Source organism: Aythya marila, assembly GCF_965140915.1.
Source record: "Aythya marila genome assembly, chromosome: 1".
Lineage (NCBI taxonomy): Eukaryota > Metazoa > Chordata > Aves > Anseriformes > Anatidae > Aythya > Aythya marila.
In genome coordinates, this window is record NC_139042.1 from 192,486,087 (window position 1) to 192,507,968 (window position 21,882).

General features: G+C 37.7%; 2 protein-coding genes across 2 annotated transcripts in view; one reads left to right on the plus strand and one right to left on the minus strand.

Moving 5' to 3' along the window:
* Window positions 1-21,882, plus strand: part of COG5 (component of oligomeric golgi complex 5) — a 180,182-nt gene that overhangs the window by 24,057 nt on the left and 134,243 nt on the right. The gene's annotated exons all lie outside the window — the stretch shown is intronic.
* Window positions 7,795-9,096, minus strand: GPR22 (G protein-coupled receptor 22; the record flags this gene model as incomplete). Its single annotated transcript, XM_082778502.1, has 1 exon — window positions 7,795-9,096. The coding sequence occupies one exon, from the start codon at window positions 9,094-9,096 to the stop codon at window positions 7,795-7,797; it is 1,302 nt and encodes a 433-aa protein (XP_082634628.1).

Consider the following 21,882-nt stretch of genomic DNA (forward strand, 5'->3'; position numbering starts at 1 on the left):
TAAATGCAATTATACATGTCACAGTAGGAGATTAAATGGCCTCTTTTTCTTGAAGATTAAGACTGTAAAGGTGCATTCATGGGGAGAAAATAAAGGGTCACAGAAGGGCTTGTTGATTAGCAGAGAAAGAAATGACAAGAGCTAAGGACTGGAAAATGAGGCCTGGCAAATTCAGAAGTATGTAATAATTGAAAAATGGGAATGTGTACACAGGTTTGTTGTAACTCCTCAAGTAAAAGCAAATACTGGTTATTCAAATCCTAAACACAGTAACCAATGTTGATATATAGCTGTTGATATGTAATGTGTGAGCAAGTTCAGGTTAAAAAAAAAACAACACCCAAAACAAACAAACAAAAACCTAACAAACCAACTAACCAAATAGCTATGAAAGAGGACTGAAGTCTGATCTGTGTTCAGGTGCTGGATGGGAGCCATTATTCTTCTAAGTGTCATTCCTGCTTTGCCTTAAGGATCAGTGAAGGTGTTGCTATATGTAATAGAAGGTAATGAGTGGAGCAAGATTTAATCCTTGAACATAGGAAGCAGCTTTGAAAACAGCTTCCTCATGTTTCCACATGAGTAGTTTTACCTTGTTTCCTGCCTCATGCTTGTAATCTTAAAATAGTTTCATCAGATATTTAATGGACTCTGTTATGGTTCGAAAAGTAAATTAGTATGGTCTTTTTATTTGTTCACCATTCAGGGCCAACCTTCATTGCCCAGAGGCACCAAATCTGGTTACCTGTAGTGTTACCTTCAACGTGGCCCCTCTGCAGCTGAGGAACAGCATGGTCTTCATGTCACTTCAGGGAAAGATGTGAAGACCTAACCTCATTAAAAGAAGGAACATCCTATTATTGTTGGAACTCACTGTTTCTGTGGCAGATTGTAAATAATTCAAAAAATTTCCCCCAATTTTTAGCTGACCTATCTTGCAAACTAAAGATAGATGTAGTAGAAACTTGAGATTTTTAAATGAAACACAGCTGTGGCATAGCAAAGTCTCGGTGACTGAATCAAGTTTCCCATTTCCATTGCACTTGATTTAAACCATTTCTGGATTTCTGCATTGTAGGCTGTGCAACCGAGGCAGGATTTGTCAGAAACCTCTGAATGCATTTATCTTTTTGAAGACTCCTTTAACTTGTCATCATGTGTGTGTTTTATTTTTTTATTTTATTTTTTTTTTATAGCTCAATTTGATATTTATGGGCATAAAAACTCATGTGGTCAAAATTATTAAGCCTAATCATTTGTTGCAGCTTCAATATAGGAAATGAAGTGATTCACTCTGTTTGGAAATTTCTTACCATTTGACATTTGCTTGGTAACTGTTCAGAAAATGAATTTATAATTCAAATAACACTCTTGTTTTTGTTACATGCAAATACACTCCAGAAAAGTCAGTTGTATCTGACAAGAAGTCTTTCATGGAATACTTTACTTACCAATCACAGTAGCAACAAGTACATACACTAAATCTTCTTAATTTAGCTGTAGTGCATTACATATATGTGTGGGTGTGCGATATTTTGACAAAACACAAAAATTAGTTTTCCGTGAGTGTTTTTTTTTGTGTTAGGTATTTAGTGCATGGAAGCTGCTGCTGCACTTACTGAACCACTTACCTTTTGTTAAGACCTCTTTGTCCACAAATCCTTTTCACTTGTTTTGTTTTGTTAGTTCTCATACAAGGGTAGGTTTCACTTACTAGCTGCTAGAGCAAGAATAATACATCTTTCTCCTTACTGTTAAGGAGTTTCCAGCAGCACTGCTCACATTCTCCTCTTCTTTTATGATGATACACTTCAAATAATGTTTCTTTCCCCTTTCTTATGCCTGCAGTCAGCAGCCTGTTAAATGCATCTCCATGCACAAAGTTGCACTGATACTTGAAATAATTTCCTGATGTGGGAAGCTGTCTTTTTTTTTTTTTTCTACTTCCCTTCTGCTCGCTTCTGTGGTTATTTGTGACAGGGATTTATGAAAAATATCTTGAAATAGGATTTGGAAGAAAACCACGATACAAAAACGCAGTAGGTTGTCATCAGTTATTGTGCGTTTTCCCCGTTACTAATTGAGTTTAACATGAAGTAAAATCTCACAACAGATTGTGAGGGATCCCAGTATAGTTGTAAGAAAAGCTGCACTAATATTGCTCTGCTAATAACAGTCTGACATAGCCAGAGTGACAGATTTTCCAGCAGTAATGTTGTTTCAGCAGTGACACTGATTTGTTTATCAGATGCGGCAGCAAGTTAAACTGTTGCAAGATAGGGTAGGAAGTTAGAGATCATAGCAAGATAACAGAAACCAAATGTATATTTCCAAAACCCAGCTTGAGAAGGAAACAAGGGCGTGCTGTTTGCCAACAGCATTGTGCCGTCAGCTTGCCCGCCTGCCTGCCGAGTGTCAGCAGTCAGAATGAGGACATAATAACGCATATATTCAAAGGATCTGGTTAGTTCAAACTATAAAAATAAAATATGTTTTAATAATTTTAGGTTGAATACCTTCCACAGATATTTTACTGTAAATCTTTTTTTTTTTCAAGTGAATTTCTTTCTACTGTGTGAGAATTTCTTTATAACATAGGAAATGATGATACCAAATGCATAAAATAAATACATGAGAAAATATTTCTTCCACCCTGACTCTATTTATAATAATCACTGAAGTTGCATTTTTTTTCAAATAACATAAAAATGTCTAATGACATGCCTCCTTCAATTTAATACTCTACAAAAGTAAATTAAGATAAAGAAGCAGTAATTGAAAACACACCGTGGTTATGAAACACTTCTGAAGCATTGAGACAAACTAAAGTTATCCAACCAAATACCAATTTGAGATAAAATTCAAGCATTTTTTTATTTAAGATCTATCACTGGGAACAGACATCTAACATTTTCCTTTCAGGTCTGTTCTTGGAATGCCCGTACTCTTTATGCACTCTGCGCTCAGTAAAACATAAACTAGATCTCTGGTAAAAGAGGCAGTAGAATAATGCACACTCTCAGTTTACCTGTTACTCCACGTGTAATACATTAAATCAAAAACTTTGTCTAGAGTTGCTATTCATGTGGTTCTCTTCCCTGCTCCTAGCAATTTTTGTCAGGACCACTTACCACACTCGATGACTCAAAGATTGGTTGTTCTGGCTTTCTCTTATCATGGAGGAGCTTGGGCTGGAACCCAACCTTAAAGCCCACCCAGTCCCACCCCCCTGCCAAGGGCAGGGACACCTCCCACCAGCCCAGGTTGCCCAAACCCCATCCAGCCTGGCCTTGGGCACCTCCAGGGATGGGGCAGCCACAGCTTCTCTACTTCACATCCTTCTTCTTTAACAGTCCTTGGGTACAGGGTATGAGTCAATTCTAATTTTCCTATTAGTCAGTTATTACGTATCTCTCTCTCTTTTTTTTTTTTTTTTTTTTTCCTCCAGATAAGTGCCCAGCAAAACAAAACCCAACCCCCAAGTTTAATTTTGCGTTTTGAATTGCAGGATTGTTCTCTCTGAATTAGGAAAAGGAGAAGGTAATTACGGAGTCAGATTCTTCTCTCCTTTGGGTGTAAGACGAATGAATTCAGTGATATCACAGCAGTATGTGTGAAGTGGGAGTGGGATTTGGCTGTCGTAAAGCTGGAAGGTTTTAAGACTGAAGCTGATTGTCCTTAGCTGTATGGTTGAGGTGTTTTGTTTGAACAGTGGGGAAGGGAATGGTAAGTCAGTGCATTCTGTACCTTTTAATACTACAGTGAAACTTTGCTAAAAAAAATGCTGCATTCTTTTCTTTTAAAAGACTTTAATGGCAGTTGGTAACTAAAACACTTTTCTGCAGAGGAAACAAACGTGTCTAAAATATTCAGCTATCAAAGAGTCCTGATGCCTAGCACATACATTGATGTTCAGAAGGAACTATTGTGTGTTTTGCAGTGTGATGTACATAATGGTTAATGGAGCAGAAAAATGCTTTCTAATGCCCAGGTAAATTATGTATCGTATTGAGTATAGTATTTCTTTTAAATTTAAAAAAAGAGAAGAGAGGAGATGTTGAAGCATGTGCACGGTGGGACATAGTGTCTGCATAGTGTCTGTCTGTTCGGTTCAAAAATACACTTAGAAAAATCCCTCCCTGTCATACTGAATTCTACTTTCACAATGCGTACTGATGTGAAATAATTATGTATAATGTGCATGTGTGTATTTATGTAACGACGGAGGAAGAGTTCTACTGATCTAATGTGTATCTGGATGTATACATTTTTAATCTAATATGCTTATAAATCATTGTAGTGATTCTTATTCCCCTGGGACTAATGAAGCAAACAGAACTTGTGACCAAGTAGCAGCGTCTTGTAACCCATAAAAATTGTTGCCATCCATCTTGAAACTAGGTATTTGTGATCTACTTCCCTTTCTATTTCCCTAGTGTGTGATTCACTAGTTTGTTAAGGTGTGGCTCTTGAATATTGCAATAGGTGCCGGCACTGTCCTCCTCTTTTTGTATTTTTAGCATGGGCTAACCTCATTTTACAGTGTGAAATCAGACGGGACTGCGTTTGAAGCTAGAAGAACACAGCTATCAGCCAATGCTTTAGGGATAGAGGCTATGTGGAAACTGGTGGATGTTGCTTGAGCTTCCACAATGTATTTGCTGGAATTAGCATTTTTAGAGTCCTGTACAATTGTGCTTGCCTTAGGCTGAGTGGTGTGAAGTGTAATTGAACTAATGACTCACTGTGATGAGATCACTTTTAAGCATGTAGTGGGCTTCTTATTGTACAATACTATGGCATGTATTTGCCCTTTTTCCTCCAGTGTTGCTGACTATTTTTTGCATTCTGTTTTAGTCTTTTGTCTGTCAAGCACCCACGGCACACCTTCATATCCCTCCTAAAATCCTCTCCTGTATCTGTAGGACATACAGTGTTCCTCCACCAGTTAATCTTTATTTCGTCTTGTTTGTGTTAAATCTATCGTCTTTGTGGCACAGATCATGTATGCTTCTGTTTTCTAATGAATCCTGCACGCATGTAGTATTGCACATATTCTTACTCCCTGCTTCATGCAGAATTTTCCTCTGCAGACCTCAGAGTGCACTCTAACACTGTACGAGTCCTTTTTCTTTTCCTTATTTAATGCAAGATGAAGAACAGTAAATGTACAAATGAACTGGCTTACGTTCCTACAGCCAATCATTGGCTGATCGACATAACCTTTAAAACCTGACTTAATCTCTTGCCCTAATTCCTAGGCTGTATTTTCTCTTTGTTATGAAGTACTGCTTCATTGAATCTGTATTTCTATTGGATGAGCTTTTAACACTAAGTATGTACTACTTGAGGTTTTATTTAGTTTTTAAAAGTAAAGCCATATAGTCAAGAAACCTTTCAAGGCTGCAAGCTTTTCTTAAACGATTATTTCAGATAAGGATGTGAGTAACGACAAGCATATTCATGTGCAGTGGTCATTATATCTTTTTTCTTCTTTTTAAATAAATGAATAGTATTTTAAATTCATTTAAGAATGTTTTATTGGAAGGTAAGTCATCAGTTAAATCATATTATGCCATTAATCTTAGAGATCCCACTTTCTCCTCCTTCTAATGCTCAGAATACTGAACACAGTTACTCAGAGAAAGGAAGAATTGGTACAAAAGAGGGGAAAAAAAAGTTCCTTCTCAGGTTTTTTGGGTTTACTTCTTTTCAGAAAAGCTTACTCCTTCAAGAATATTTTTAAAGTGGTAAATTTGGAACATATAGGATTTAAAAAACAAAACCTTCATGTACATAACTGTTAAGTTTATGTCTGAATAAGATGAAGGATTTCTGTTCTTGAAGGAAACAAGGGGTAGCTTGCATGAAATTCACACTAATTCAGACTGTTTGTAAGTGAGTACAGCTGAATGCAGGTATAGTTGGGTTAGTTTTTAGAACAAAGCCAATGAAGTTATGGCTGAATGAATATTGCACAATAATTGTAGGTAATGAATTATTATCAGAAAATAAAACTTACAGTCAGAACTGGGCTAATTTAAAGAGGCTTCTGTTCTGGCAAACTAAGTCATGAGCTTAAGTAAACTAAGGTACATTAAAATTATTATTTTTTTTAACCCATAAACCAGTGTTGGCAATACAGATATGATTTAAAAATGTGATGGAAAATAACTTTTTGCTCCCTTAACACCACACTTATTTTTTTTTTCCCTAGGCAACTTTAGAAAAATGCTTTGGAAATACTCACTTTTTATCTAATATTTTAGTCAAACTAACTCTCATATTCAAGGATGTGTTCTGTGTTTGTTTGTTTGTTTGTTTCTGTTTTTAATAGAAACCAATACTTATGAGAATTAGCCTTTTAATTATAGCAGTAGCTAGTGACACACTGAGCAGTTTATATAACCAGACAAGTGAAATCATTCTAATTGATTTTGTAGCTTTGTGGGTCCTCTTCCCCACCCCCCTGCCCTGTTCTCCCTGCAACTGCTACCCAAGTCAATGAATGCAGCCACTGTTCATTGAAATAATTAATTTTTATGCATGGGATAGTGCAAAAGGCTCACAAAAAAATTAGGGGGAGATGAATATCTCAATCCTTGCTTGCAGTGCTGTGGATGATAATGACTTCTGAAGGCTTCCTGATTCCTCACCAAAAGTGTAAGATGAAATGGAAAAAGAAGGGATGGAGTGATGGTGTATCAGAACTGTCCAGAAAATAGAGAAAGAGGGTAGCTAGCAGTCATGATGGTTGGCTTGTGACAAAGCAGTTGCATGATCAGAACTGATCATCACTGGAGGAAAGGTGAATTCTAAATAATACAAAGGTTAACGAGGACAAGAAAATCATCTACGTTAGCTGTGGCACTTGACAGCTGTATCTGTCTATGCAGATAGATGCTAAGAGTGAAAAATCTCTTTCCGGAAGATTCTCCAGCCTCCCCGTGGCTGGAGATCCAGTCCCAGAGCAGTGTGAAAATCTGGTTTGTTGGTTGGTTGCCTTTTAACGTCAGGCCCAAGGACTTTTACATCTGTGTTTTTGCCTTTCTGTAGTGTGTCTTTGCCTCTAGCCCCCTCCATCCCTCCTGTATAATTACTCAATATCGTGTGCTTTCCATATAGAAACTGCAGATCTGAGGCTGTGATCAACTGTTTCAGCACTCAAGACTTTCCCTTTTTTTTTGTGGAAATATTCTCAGTTTTTGAACCAACCTGAGTATTTTTTTCCCATAAAAATGAACCAGTTCTGAACCATTAATTGAAGAGCATAGCATAGTTTTTTAACATGTGCATGGTAATTGCTTGCTGGAGAAATTTGAAATAATTACCTATCTGAATACAAGATTAAAACACGTCCAAGTTGTAGCTGTGCAGCAATCAGAATATTTCTGGGCAATGCAAAATGTTGAATTTGTGCCTTAGAATATGAAGCATTCCCGAGTGGAATTCTTGTTTAAAAATTATTTTATATTTACAGAGAAACTCAGCCATACAAATGTGTTTAAAAGTTTGCACTTCATTAAGGCTATTTATTTTCTAAAAAAGAGGACTTGAATATTTTGGACAAATATACACGTGGTGTTACGCTAACAAACGGCCATGCAACAGATATCTTACATAGTGAAGAAATCGAATATACAAGACCTACTCTATTTAACATAGATATTGGAAAATGTACAGTCTAGCCAATAGTTTTAAAAAAAAAAAAAAAGTTTTTTTTTCTTATTTGGCAGTATTTTTCTACAATTTGTTCAAATATTCCTCCCGATGTGTTTTGGTGAGTACTGAAGTCTAGTCAGTGACAACCTGAGGTACTAAACATTTCTGCCTTACTTCGTTGTCTTCAAAGGTAATCTTTTTGTTCCTTTTAGGCTCTATCCATGAGTTGTGTATTACCGCGTTATTTGGCATGGGGTCCGCTTCCACTATTGAAACAACTCGTTTTTTCATCTTACTTTTCAGAACTTTCTGAAACTTTTGCCTGGTGAATGCATAAAGGAGAGGGTGAAATATAGTCGTCCCGTACGCCATCACTAGGAAACACAACCGCAACTTAACCAAAAGGTCACTTGGGCCCAAACACAAGATTGTGGTGTTTAAAACAGAGATGGGTGTCCAGCAGAGCAGGAAGGTTGAAATAATCAAGAGGGACATCCTGAAGACTCTCTTTTGCCGCTCTCGTCGCTCCCGGTGCCGTTTCACGGCTCGGCGCAGGGCGATGATGACCGACACAGAAGTCCTTACACCAAAGACCACATTTCTCCCCGCGCTGCTCTGTGAGACGTCGGTCGTCTCGTGTTGAGTGGTCAAAGAGATAGTTTTTTTCTTCCGAGCTTTCTTCTTTTGTCCTGTGGTAAATCTCGTGCCAATCCGGATATTCAGAGCCTGGAGTATTTTGGTGTAGGTGATGAGCATTACTATAACGGTGAAGAAGAAGATTGGGATCTGCACGAGGAGGTGGTAGTACATCCCCAGCTCCGTGTGGTATTCGTTCGCACTGACGCACAAAAGCGTCTTGTTTTCCCAAGTGCTCACGCTTTGGAGGCTGAAAAAATTGACCTCAATGAAAGGAATCAGGAAGGAGAAGAGTGAGATGATCCAGATTGATGTCATTAATATCACAGCCCTTCCCATGGTCAGAATTCGATTGGCAGGCTTGACAGAGATATCGTATCGGTCCAGAGTGATAGCAAAGACATTGATTGCAGTTGAAACGCTTGCAAAAGAGACACAAGCCTCATGGAAGCAGCAGATTAGAGCAGTGTTACTCTCCAGTGAAAGCAGAAGGATAACTATAGTTAGAGGAATACATCCCACACAAATTATTACATCAAGTACATGAAGGTTCATTGTAATTATGTTACTGACAGAATTGATTAAGTTGGATTTCATACAGTAAAGTACCAGCACAGTGAGGTTGCTGCCAAGTCCCAAAACAATTTCTAACATCAAAAATCCAGTGAGAGAAACTTGAAAGCTTAATGCATATGACAGTGGTCGGTACATGTTGGTGTCGATGTCATCAATGGCATCTCGAACTGTAATGTTAGATTCAGACTGCATGTTGACCTCCAGAATGGGGGAGAAACACATTCTTTTGTTGCAGTTGTTTTTTTTTTCTCCTGAAAGGTGAAATAAATATGGAACTGTTTGATTTCTTTCTTTTTTAACATTTTTTTTGTTATTGTGGAAAAACGCTGGGAAAGGAGGAGGGAGGAAAAGCATCTACTCTTACCAAACTCTTAATTATTTACTGTATGTTTAGAGATGTGCTTGGCATGGGCTCAAAAGCCAGGGAGTCTACGATAAGGTTTTTCCTTTTAAAAGGAAAGCAGGACATTTTTTTTTTTCATTAAAAAAAAAAGAGGAAAAAAAAAGTGAAAAGCTTCCACTTAGGGGAGACAAGGCTTTATTTATAGTGATGTGGCTTTTACAAAGGGCCTGCTTGTTGAATAAACTATACTTGTGCATTGCCTTTGTATTGTGTTGAGGGCTATTTCAGAAGAATGCTGTTGAGTATTAACAAATTAGTACTCGAGATCAATTTAAAAAGGCTCTTGTGGAAACAGAAAGTGATAGGAGCATGGAACGCTTGCTTATGTGTTATAAAAAGAATACTTAAATTATTTTATGGCATTTTAGCGGCCTCTTTCTTACGAAGTCTTCGTAAGAGTGTTGTGGGCTGAGATACGAAGTTCTGCAATTAAGCAGATTTTTTATAGAGCTTGGAAACTTCTGCTCACTTTTATCTTGTGTGCATCTACCTGTATGAAACTTATCACTGTAAGGAGTTTATGTAACTGTGTGGAATTTCAAATGCAAATCTGACATAGATTTGGGGTAATGGAATTTATTATAAAAATGGTACGTTTCCTTTTTCTGCTATGAATATTCAGTTTCTGCAAGAAATCAGTGCCTAGACGGAAAAGAAGTGTATTTAATTTTATTCCAGAATAGATTTAAAGGAATAGTTTTATAAAATAACATTAAATATTAAATTGTCTCTTTCATTTTTTTTTTTACATACTGAAATTAAATCCAGCAGATTTGTATACACAGTGTGTTTATCCTAAGAGAAAGCAAGGTTCAAAAAAAGTAGCATTTAATGAATCTAGGAGATGCAGAGATATCTAAAAATCCAGGAATTTTTTATTTTGTGGCTGCATCTGCTTTGTTTTACACATGCTGATGGTTTGTAAACATAGCATCTGCATCTAATACCTGACATGTCCATTATTTATAGTGTCAGCCAGCTCTGGAGATTGTAATGAGATGAATAAACAAAAGAGAGGTCATTCAATTTCTTGTTGTGATGCTTGAGGATTTTATAAGTAGCTTTAAATTTAAGAGGGGAAGTACTTGGCATGAAACTAAATTTAAACGTAGACCTTTGTTCCACTCTGAATACATTGAAAATGGATAGCACTAAGGTGAACAAAAATGAGCTGTTTTTAAATGAAAGTATGAATTAAGCACACTTGGGATACAATATGCAAATGCATTTTATCTGCACTTCTGAAAAGCCTCAATTGCACAATACTATTAATTGCAAATTGTATGATGAAAATTCTTGCTATGCTTCAGCAGTTACTTCACATTTGCCTCTTAAATACAAAAGATATAAATTAGAACGTATTAGTTTCAGGCGTGAAATACATTTCAAAAGCTTTGTTTAATTTCTAATTTAGGCAACCTCTAATAGGTTTATATTAAACCTTAGGAATATGATTTCCTCTGTGTATGTGGTCCTGGCTGTGACTGTATTTCAAGGGCCATTCTGAATACTTGAGCTTGATAAATTGAGTTCTCGTGTATTAGGAAGAGCCAGGAGGAAATCCAAAGCAGATCTCACTCAAAGCAAACAAACAAAAAAGATCTTAACTGTAGCATTATGCCACCTGAAAGCTTGTGACAACAGAAAGCTTCCGATGTGCTATATCGGAGAGTTCAATCTAAATGCCCAGATTACGATCACCTCCTTGTTGCAGGGATCAGTTTCAGTTAAACACAAGTCCAGGTGTCAAGGCAGAGGGGTAATTTACCCAACACGTTGCCTTTCTGAACCCTGCCTGTTCCCTTGTAAATGCAGAACAGAGCCTGGGCGCATGCAACTTCTGACCTACCTGTTTTCTGTGCCTCAGGGGTCTTTCAGATCATTGTAGCAGCTTGTCATAAATTGGTGCATGGTGTCACTGCCAGGTATTTGACATGCACTGTCACCTTGGAACCGAGTGGTAGCTGGGCTCTTACTTCATTCCTTGCAGATTTTTTTTTTCCTTTTTTTGTTCCAGCAATTCAGCAGCAGCAAATTTTGATTACACATGGGGACTCCTCAGTTGCCTGAGATGCTTGTGCAGACCAGTGCGTGTTCTGGGTGTCTGTTCTGAGTTTCAGGCCAGCAATAACAAACCTTCTTTTACGTGATGTTAATTTCTTTCCCCTGTTGCATTTTGTAGCAGCCTCTTTTTATTTTCCAGGTTTAAAAACCAAAAAATATCTGACTTCTGTGTTCAGAGTGTACGTAGGCATCCTTTAGTTAGAGTTGCGTGTTTCTTTCTGTAATATTCCTGCTCATTACTTTTGAGTGATGGCTTAGTCAAAGAAGTTGCTGTACATCATAAAATCCAGTTCATGTGCTTTGCGAGTAACCATGAGTTACCTAATTTGGTTTATTTTCATTTAAGGAGAATACATAGCAGATCATAAAACTGAGAGAAAAATATCCATTAGTCATTATGACAAATAAGATATTTAATGAGCGGTTTAGAAAAAGCCTGGTTAAACCCTTGTGCAGCTTGCTGGTGAAGTATGCATATTCTCCTTGTGGGAATTCATGTTTCATTGTTTCTTCATGCATCGGTAGTTTCCACAATTCTGGTTTTAAATTATAAATCCCTCTTTAAGAGATGCTCACCATTTTAGGACTCAATCATTGCATCCTTCTTGCAAGGAAATGTGAGCAGATGTGTTAGTCTTCCACTTATGCTGTTGAAGTGTCGTGCACGTAAATGGTAATACAAGCGTGTTCCATTTTTTTGTTTGTTTCTAATTCCTTTATGTCTTAAGAATACAGTTTAGTGATGCATCCTGCTGCTCGGAGGTCACACAGCTGGAAAGGTACCCGGTCAACTGCATTCTTCGTATTGTCAGTTGGGAAACTGAATTAGTTGCTGCATGCCCTTGTGAAGGGAAGGAAAAAAAAAGGTTAAAAGTAGGGCTTATCATTTCAAAATCAAATAATGCAACGATATCTTTTGTAGTATCACTTATATCATGAGTAAAAGATATCTAAAATTGGATCTTACACATTCCATCAAAAATCAGTTAGTGTGTTCACTATTTTCTAGTAAAATCATGGCATTATTCTGTTAACTTACATGAATTCAGTTTTTTGGACAAGTCTCCTATTCTCCAAATAGTGCAGGCTACAGGAAACCCCGACTAGGAACAGTAACTGTTGGATGTAGGGTGCCTGTGACTACAGCTAGAAAATGTTTCATAGCGCTTGTGAGCAGCTAGTTGAGACAGACAACTCTCTTTTTCTAACAAGAAATTGAGCAGCCAACGAGCTTTTATAGGAATTAGGTTTTTGTTTGATTTGCACACTGGTCAAATTTTCTCTCTTGCTATAAATGGGTTGCAAATCCACATTTGTAATACATGGCTCAACGTGGGGGGTAATGGAAAAAATAAGTGTTTTTTTTTTTTTTTTTTTTTTAAATAAAAAAGCAACAGGAAAAAAAAGGGGGCTTTTCACGAGCAAGTCAGAGATTAGTCATATTACTCGACCTTCAGAAAGCAAGAAGTATACACCAATTAACAGCCCGGCTGATTCTTCACGGAGTAACTGCACAAAGCTGTAACCTATTTAACTGCCAATATTTGGAAATACTGCTGAGAGAGGAAAAAATATTCCTGCTTGCAGTTCGTGTCGTTCGTCTCCCCCCTCCCAGTACTGTAGTAACCCAAACTGTACTGTCTTCATGGTGTACGAGCAAAACAGGCTCTTAATATTCTGTAAGACTTTCATGCAGAATTGCATTTTTCTACCACTGTCTTTTTAATGGGTAGGGGGAAATAGCATTCAAATATTTCCTGGACTCGAATACAGCAAGATAACTAGCATTTAATCTAAGTCCAATCTGATGCTTCCTCTTTTTTTTTTTTTTTCTTCTCCCTTTTTTTATTAAATGTTGCTTATTCTGCATACCACAATAAGGAACAGAGCTTACCTCCACTAAAGGTTCGATAAATTCTCGATGCAGGTGAAGCAGTTCCAGCTTGGAGGGATTCATTTTGCTCACTTGTTAGCAGAGTAGAAGGGAAAGAGGGTAATGAGCATATCTTCGAAAAATGCCCTTAATGAAAATTTGTGCCTGTACTGTGCCATTGTCTCAGCATACTGCTAATGTACACAACTGGTTGAGTTCTGCTTTAGAGGCTGCTGCAGTCTCCCACTCTTCCCACTGTGGAATCAATAAGCAGCTGAAAATACATAATGAAAGTCATTTAACATACTGAAGGCTTCTCGTCTCCAGAGACACCGCCGGGATTCAGGCTTTCTAAAAAAGCAGAGCAGCGCTTCGGAGAGGAGAGGAGAGCTCGCGATGGGCAGCTTTTGCAGAATGACAGCCTACCTTGTCGCTTGCCTTCACTGCAGAGAGATGCAGTGCATTCACTAATTGTGATTGGTCAGCGATGTGGGGCTTCATATATGGGATTGAGCCCCCCCTCGCCCCCCCCACCCCGATTTATATAAGGATTCTTTTCTAAAAGGACTAAATTTACAAATGATTTATGAATTCTGGAATACATTAAGGCTATGCCAGTTTTATTTTTACCTTTTTCACTCTTTTACTTTGTGTACACTGGGAGCCACATGACGCTGTAAAAAAAAATCTGATTAAACGTTATTACTTACAAAGCTTGCAATGATCTATATTTGAATTTGCCTACTTTCCATTTGTGATTTTTTTTTCTTTTGTCCTGGGAACATCTCAGAAATAAAACTGTCTTGTCTTTTCTGCAAGGCATGCTGAATTTTACCCAGTGTGTTTATATTCCTGCCAGTGTTTAGGTCTCGTCTTGAATAAATGGTACTCAGGACAAGTCGACACCCCCGTGAATATTAGGAAAATTTCCATCAGGATTCACAGAGATTATTCAGACCCTTAAAATGGGTTAATAATTCAGCTCATGAATCAGAAAAGAATCATTTTTATGAGCCACCACCACGTACAATGTATCTATACTAGTGTAGATTGTAAATTTTGATGAAATGTGAACTTTAAACAGATTTTATATCTTCCACATGAATTTTGCTAGGGACTTCACAGGTTTTTGTAAGGTTGTGTCTTGCATTATGTTCTTGACCTTTGTGGGGGCTGGGGAGGGTCCTCACTTTCACTTTTTTGTTTTGTAACTTATTTCTGAATTTGTTTTATCAGTGTAAACAGTGCTCACAGCCACATCATGAGCAGTGAGGAAAGTCTAGTACAGTATCAGTTTTGATTATTACTAATGCAAAAATAATCCTTAGAAATACATTTACTATGCAAATGAAAATAATTTTAAAAATCAGTTTGTTGAAGCAAGTAATATAAGGATATCTCAGAATAAAATGTTCTACTGGCAGGAGAACATTAGTAAAATTAACAAATTAACAAAGAAGTGGTGAGGGTTTGAGTGTTTTCTGATTTCTCTTGATTTTAAAGATGTACTTTTTAAAGTTTGATAAAGTAGTAAATGTTAAAGCTTGGTTTAACATGGCAGTTTTGGTCAACTTTTGGTTGTGTCCTATGTTACTAAGTTGCTATTGCAATTACACAGTGCAGTTGTGTAACTCAAATGCCCGCATTTCGTTTTTATTTATTTTAACTTCTTAAACAGCCATCCAATGTGCTATTTATATTTAGGTAACATCATACATATTTCTAAATGGCTGCATATTTATTTAGCTTGCTTCCTATTCCACTTTTACCTTCAGTAAAATGGAGTAAAAAGAAAAAGAAAAAAAAAAAAAGGGAAAGATTAAAGGAACTTTGAACAAAGATCCCGGACTCGGAAGGTGCCAGCTGGCTACACTGAGCAGCAGCTGATCAAACTCTTTGAGCTGTCTCTGTTTCTTTTGCCTTCCAAGAGCTTGAAACCAATGAACACCAAGTGCAGCTCCAAAGGATGACGTGATAAAGAGGATTCCTGAAATGAAAGCGTATCTACTAATATTATTAAAGAGATTTGCCTGCTTCACTTTCAGTATGACTTAGGATAAGTAGGGAAGCCTGTCTAAATTTAAACAGATGAGTCTCCATCTCCCTGCCTAATTCTTCAGTGTGTGCCTGAGCAAAGATGGAGACACTGGCTGGGCTGTAGTGTAAGAAAGAAAAAGATGGAGGAAGATGACAACAGGATTTTGGGGTATGTACTTTGGGTATATAGTTCAAGTGCAAGCAAAGGAGTCAAAAATTACTTATATTACAGGAGGCAGTAATGGAATAATGGCAAAAATTGTATCTGCAGAAAGCGAGAAGAATGATAAGGAGTTGAGTTAAGAGCACATCACGCTCAAGTTTTCTGGAGAGAGAAGCAGCAGCACCATATGGAGGCAACGAGGAGTAGGTGGATGGATAGACACGCTTAGCAGGCATCGCTCTGCAGCTGCTGGCGGAGATGGTGCGAACAGATGACATCATCCCAGAGGGTAGGGAGGGAAGAGTGGGCACGAAGAAAGAGCCCTGTGCAGACACCCAGCCGAGACAGGGGAATGTGCCGCTCTTGTACCTGTTTCCATATCAGCACATTCGGCGTGATGCCGGGAGAGAATAGATGCAGAGAGGCAGGAGGAGAAGCAGAAGAGAGGCAGAGGTGTGTGCGTATAAACAGGTGCTGGGGCCACAGGGGTCAAGGGATCTGCACCTGCCATAGCATCCACCCCTATATAGTGCTTCTCAATTGAATTCATCATCTTCTACCAGAGTATGGTTTTCTGCTTTGATGAGAGTTGTAAGCCCCAAAATTTGAAAGCTGTAGCGTATTTCTTGGTTCTCTTCATCTTTTATCCACTGTCTTACTTTCTATGCACAGAAAGTGATGTCCTGCCACTGAGTGTTACGGCCCAGCGCTAGGTCACTGGGAGCTCTGCAGGTCTCAGCTCTGCTGGTGACCTTCCAAGATCATCTCTAATGCTGCATCTTGCAGCACAGTTTTCAAAAGAAGCTTCATTTTTTAAAAAGATCCCTTACATTTGCAATGTCTAACAGCTGTACAGTAAGCATATCAGGGCCAAAGTAAGTACTCAATTCTCTTTTCTGTTAGAATTCTTGATTTTGGAACATTAGCATTTTTTTTAATGTGGCCTTTGGGATTAAGTTTACATAAACCCATCACAAACTGTCAAACATCCATGTGCCATGGGATAGGCACGCTCTTGAGAGTCTGTACTGACACATTTAGGGAATGGTGCCTGCTTACTTCCCTTGTTCTCTGCACCATTCTTGTTTCAGTTTCTGTGATAATCTTCCCGGAGTTCTTCGGCAGTGTTCTCTGTTGCTTTATTCAGGATTCATGTCTTGTTGCCTAGTTTGAATCCTGCTGCTCATTTAGTGGTTGTTCAAAATCTTACTGTTTCTGGGCGTAAAATTTCATCTGCTCTCATTTTTGCAAGAGACTTGGGCTCCTAGATCTTGCGCATCTTTCAGTGACACATGAGATCTGCAGACCTTAAGTTGCTTTTGGAAATGAGTATTGGGTGATGTTGGAAGTCTTGCCCTAGTATTGTTCTTCAGCATTATTTACACAATGCACCTACAAAATTGTAGCTGAATCAATCCTCCAGTGCCTTGCACTAACCTGCACCGGGCAGTGTGATGCCCACTCCTAGTGTAGTCCTTCTGGATAGTTTTTTGTTTGTACCTTGCACTTTATGACCCATATCTAAAATGTGTTTCTTGCCTAGCCACATCTTAGTTTCCTCAATAGGCTGTTGGAAAGAACTTTCTTAGAATGTTGTTGAAAATCCAGTAACCTTTAGAGTATTAAGAGTAAATAAGCAATGGATGATGATAGTTTGGATCTGGAAGTTGTACAGACATACTGTTGTGCTGTATGTGCCAAGGTGCTCTGGGTTACCACATACCGAAATTATGGCCCAGACCATGCAGCAGCAAACTTTCATTTTCACGATGTATAAATCTGACTGCTGCCCAGTACACAAATTCTACTTGTAAGGATTTTTAATAATGTTTAAGAGTGAGTTAAACGTTATCATTGTTATTATTTTCTTGTCTGTTTAACTTATCTGAGTTAAACAGATAAGAAAAACTCTGCTGGAATTTGTAAATACCATTCAGACTGATGGTAATGCTGCCTTTTCTTTCTTTTGACACAAGTGCTTTATCCTCATTTTTCTGATGTAATCAGAACTGTTTTAAGACTGTTACCACTTTTCTGTAGTGAACACCAATATCTACAAAATTAAATTTTCATGCAGTGTTCTATCCTTAATGTTGATTTTCTTTTCTCCCTCGTTGTTGATTGCCATACAGTTTTCTTTGTTTTGTTATTTTTATAATGTCTTGGTTATTTCTAACTTCCCCTTTTCCATTGCCAGAAAACATTCCCACACCTGGGATATTGCTAATCTTGGTTTCTCCATTTTAGAATTACCTCCATAGATTTAAAATAAAATAAATAATAAAAAAAAAGGATTTTCTAACTTAAATATATATAGTTTCATTGTGCTGCCTTTTGTGTTTCCATAGATGTATACCTTTGAAGTGACACAAAGGTAATTATATATACACATTATACTATATGTATATTTACAAAATTATATATATAATGAATACATATTCATTGTCAAGATGTGGATCTAGTGTTAGCATAGTAGCTTGAATACAGGAAAGTTACCCTGCAGCAAAGTAAATATGTTTCAGGAGCTTTGTTTGCTTTTGTGAAACTGTTGGGCAGAGGTTATTTGGCCAGTAGTAAACCACTTGAGTTGACCTGCTCACCTTTTCAGCACTGAAAGCTCCTGTACTTGTAAGCAAATGTGTAAGTTTACAGAAGGCTCTTCAGCAATTAATACTGAAACTGTATCTTACAGTTCTGCAAAACGAGGAGAGAGCAAAAAAAAATCATGGAAGCATTGGTGTGGTCATCGCTCATAGGTAGCGAAGGCATCCTTTTTCAGATTGTGACAGTGAATTTGTTTTAGTGATGTAGCTAAATCATGGTCTTGGTGCCTTACTGCACAATTATTTATTCATTTTAATGGAAAAAAATAGAATATAAATTATCCTCAGGAAGGAAGTATGGCTGCTAAATTTAATAGTAATTTGAGTAACATCACTGTGACTCCTGCTTTCCTCTGTGGAAGTGACTTATCCTCCAGTATAAACATTCACAACAAATGGTGCTATATCTTGTAGTACATATTGGCAAAGTTTTAAATAATCACTATACTTTTCAAGATAATTTTTTCATTTTTCTTTAAAAACCTGTAATATGACAGTGAGTTTAGGTTTTCCTTCATTAAAATTGCACTCTGGGAGCATGAAAGATTTCTAGTCTTACAAAGTATTCTTAGTTGGCAGTCAAGAACTGAATCTTAGTTGGGGTTTTCGTTGAAAAGGCTTTTGGAACTCTGACATCTTATCTTTTATCTTGCTTCAGACACAAACACAAGCAGGTGGCTTGCATTGTTTATTTTAAGCTCGCAAAAGTGTGCCTGCAAGAAGGTCGATTCTCTAAGTTGGAAAAGAGTTCAGTGTGGTAGCTGAAGGGTCCTAATGCTGCCCGTGGACACACTCCCTCCTGGTTAGAAGTCCCAGCTGATTGTTCACCTTGCTTTCATTAAAATAGTTGGTATTCTGGAAGAAGCTTTCAGCGTTATGCCTTGAAACTTGGGTTACTGCGCTGCCTGGCACCCCAAATCCTGGCTGACGATGGCATTCTGCTCGGTGCATGACAGAATGGCATTGCTATAAACGGTTCAGTAGGCTTCCTGGCTGGCTTATTACAGTGAGTTAGAGGCAGCTGAACTCAATGTGCAGGTTTATGCTTCAGGATTCTCCATCCGATATCCTGGATGCCGTAGAAGCCGTGCCTGGTCACATACGCAGAATGAGAAGCAGCAGTAGCAGCATGAGCTTCCCTGTTATAAACCATTGCTGCAGGAGTTTTGTTGGACACCCTTCTGCTGTAATAGTCTTTGAGTGGAATTGCAGATTTAAAACAAAACAAGAAAACAGAAAAATTAGAGCTGTTTATTTGACAGAGACCCCAGATAGACTACTTTCCAATCATTTTTAAAAACAGGAAGGCAATAGGATTTTCTCTTAATTAAGACAGTGTTAACATGCAGTGCCTACTAGCAGCCGTTCTTCCAGCTGAAATTAAGAGATGAAGGTCTTATGATCTTAATTGCCCTGTGAGTGAAGAGCGAACACAACATGATTACGTACCACAACATAAACTATGTCCCCTCAGTTTTGCTGAGATCACCCACGGTGTACAGGTTACCATCAGCATGAGTTGATGTGCTGCAGTCTCCCTCCATTATCCCCTGGGCTGATTTAGTTTGGAAGTGCTGCAAAAAGCATGGACAAAGGATCCAGCAGGCTTACTACCTGTACGGTCAAAGTTCAGCAACGCACACAATAGCTCTGAATGTTTCCATGTAGCTGCAGTGACAGGAGCATGCTTTGCCTTCTTCAGACAACAAGGTAAAATCTCTGGACAGTAGTTAATTTTCTCCCTGGCCCCCACCAAATTGTGACTGTCTGCTATAAGCGATTAAAGCAACCCCTCAAGTCCCTGTGTTCAATTCAAATCTAAGAAGTCATTCACTCTCAGTTTGATAGTGGTGATATTCCTTGCATTAAGTTCTCAGAAACTGAAAAAATAATATGCAGTGCCATGTTTTCTTGTCTGACTTTAAAAAATGATAAAATAACTGTCTTCCCCTCTTTGCCACCTTAGTTTTGAGTTACTATTTTTCCAGATTGTTGGGGAAACTGATAGGAAATCTGTTTATGTAGTGCCATAAAAAGACACGAGAAAGTTAAAAAGTAAAAAGTTATAATGATAAATGTGTAATAGTACAGAAATTGAACTTAGCTAATGCAGGATGTTGGATTCACCATTCACTCTGCTAAAAGAATATTAATTTGATTGATGTGTGTGTTTAAGTTTAGATCAGTGTTGGTACCATCTTCAGGTTATTTTCTTTCTTCCTCTTGTTCGGGTGCACTACTTTGCATCATCTGTATCAGTAGTATAGTAAATTTTTTTATTACTTCTTGAAAGCCCTTAACTTTCTTAATAAAATAAATAAGTATCATTGATATATATATATTTTAACATAAATGTTGTAGCTCTGGAATCTAAAATAAATACTTGAAGTGTTTAAATTGTATGCATATGAAGAACTAATTTTATCTATGAAGTTTTTAAATATCAAGGGAGTTTGGAGCCTGAACCCTAGTTTCATTTTTTTTTCCATGTCCTAAATTATTTTTAACCTTAGTGCATAACTGTTGTATTTGAAATCACTTATTGTAGCACTGAAACAAACCAGAGCTGCTTTGAAAAATGCTTTAATTTGCTGCTTTTTTGAGGAAGGTTGAGAGCAATAGCGTCAGTAGTAAGTCTGAAGAAAGGCATACTGTTATGCTTCATATGTGGCTGATGCCTAGAGATGGCTTTGCAGTCACTAGATATGAAGCCCAAGTTTTACTTTAGTAATAAAATCTCAAGAAATTTGAGAGTGATTAGCAGAGACATTTTTGTTACACTATTGCATGTTGAACAAATACATGTGCACGGAGAAAAAACTTGTCAAATTATTCAGCAGCCTTCACTGTTGGATCTACTTAATAAATTAAAACACAAAGGTAGAATGAGGTAGTGGTGATGGAAGTTATAAAGTGGAGTTGGAATGGGAAAGTAGAAAAATATGATTTGCATTTCTTCTGGAAGCTTTCAAAGTGGGAAGCTTTGGCTTTACAGGGTCAGCTAGCAACTCTGCAAACGGATGCTTACAGCCAGGATCTCCTGGAGGAAATGTGGAAGAAAGACAGAACGTAGCAATTGGTACAACCTATAAACAGGAATACCATGTGAGGTACTACGTACCGACTGTCGTTGTAAGAGAGGCTTTGCAGTCCTGATGGAAGCAGAAGTCTCTTCCAGCCCTTCTATAAAGTTGTTTTACGCTGCAGTATCTTCTCTGCAGTCTTGCTTTCAAAGGAGAAACAACAACTAATTGAATCCCGCCTGTTCACCCCAGGGGGTAACTTGGTTTGTTTTTTTGTTTTTTTTTGTTTTTTTTTCTGCCATTTTTTATATATTCTTCAGAAACACATTCACCACCATCACAAAATTCTAGGTATCACCCTGTTTGTTGGGTTCTCGATAATTTGCTGTTTAACACTGCCAGTCCAAATTCTTTAAGCCAACATCATCACGATAATCAATATCTAGTGTGGTGTAGGATAGAATACTTAATAAGGATTTTCCAGTGGTGTTTGAGTACATCTGTAGGGACTCCGTGGCTCTCCAGGTTGTCAATTAAATACATGCTTTGATGAATATTACAGCATGTGATGATACCAAGTTCTTAACGCAGTTTGTGAGAGTCTAAAAACTGCTCTCAGTCATCTTTAAGTCTGTAGGCAAAGCAGCTCTTACAATATGCTTTGGGATAATAAAATAATAAAATGGTGTTAGTCACAGAAATTTCAATTTGCATTCAGTACTTTTAATCTAGAGTACACTTGCGTGGACAGCTAGAGATGGTGCAGATTAACACTTCAACTAAGGGATTGATCTGCTTGTGTGATGTCCGTGACTACAATACCTGAGCATCCTATATCCGTT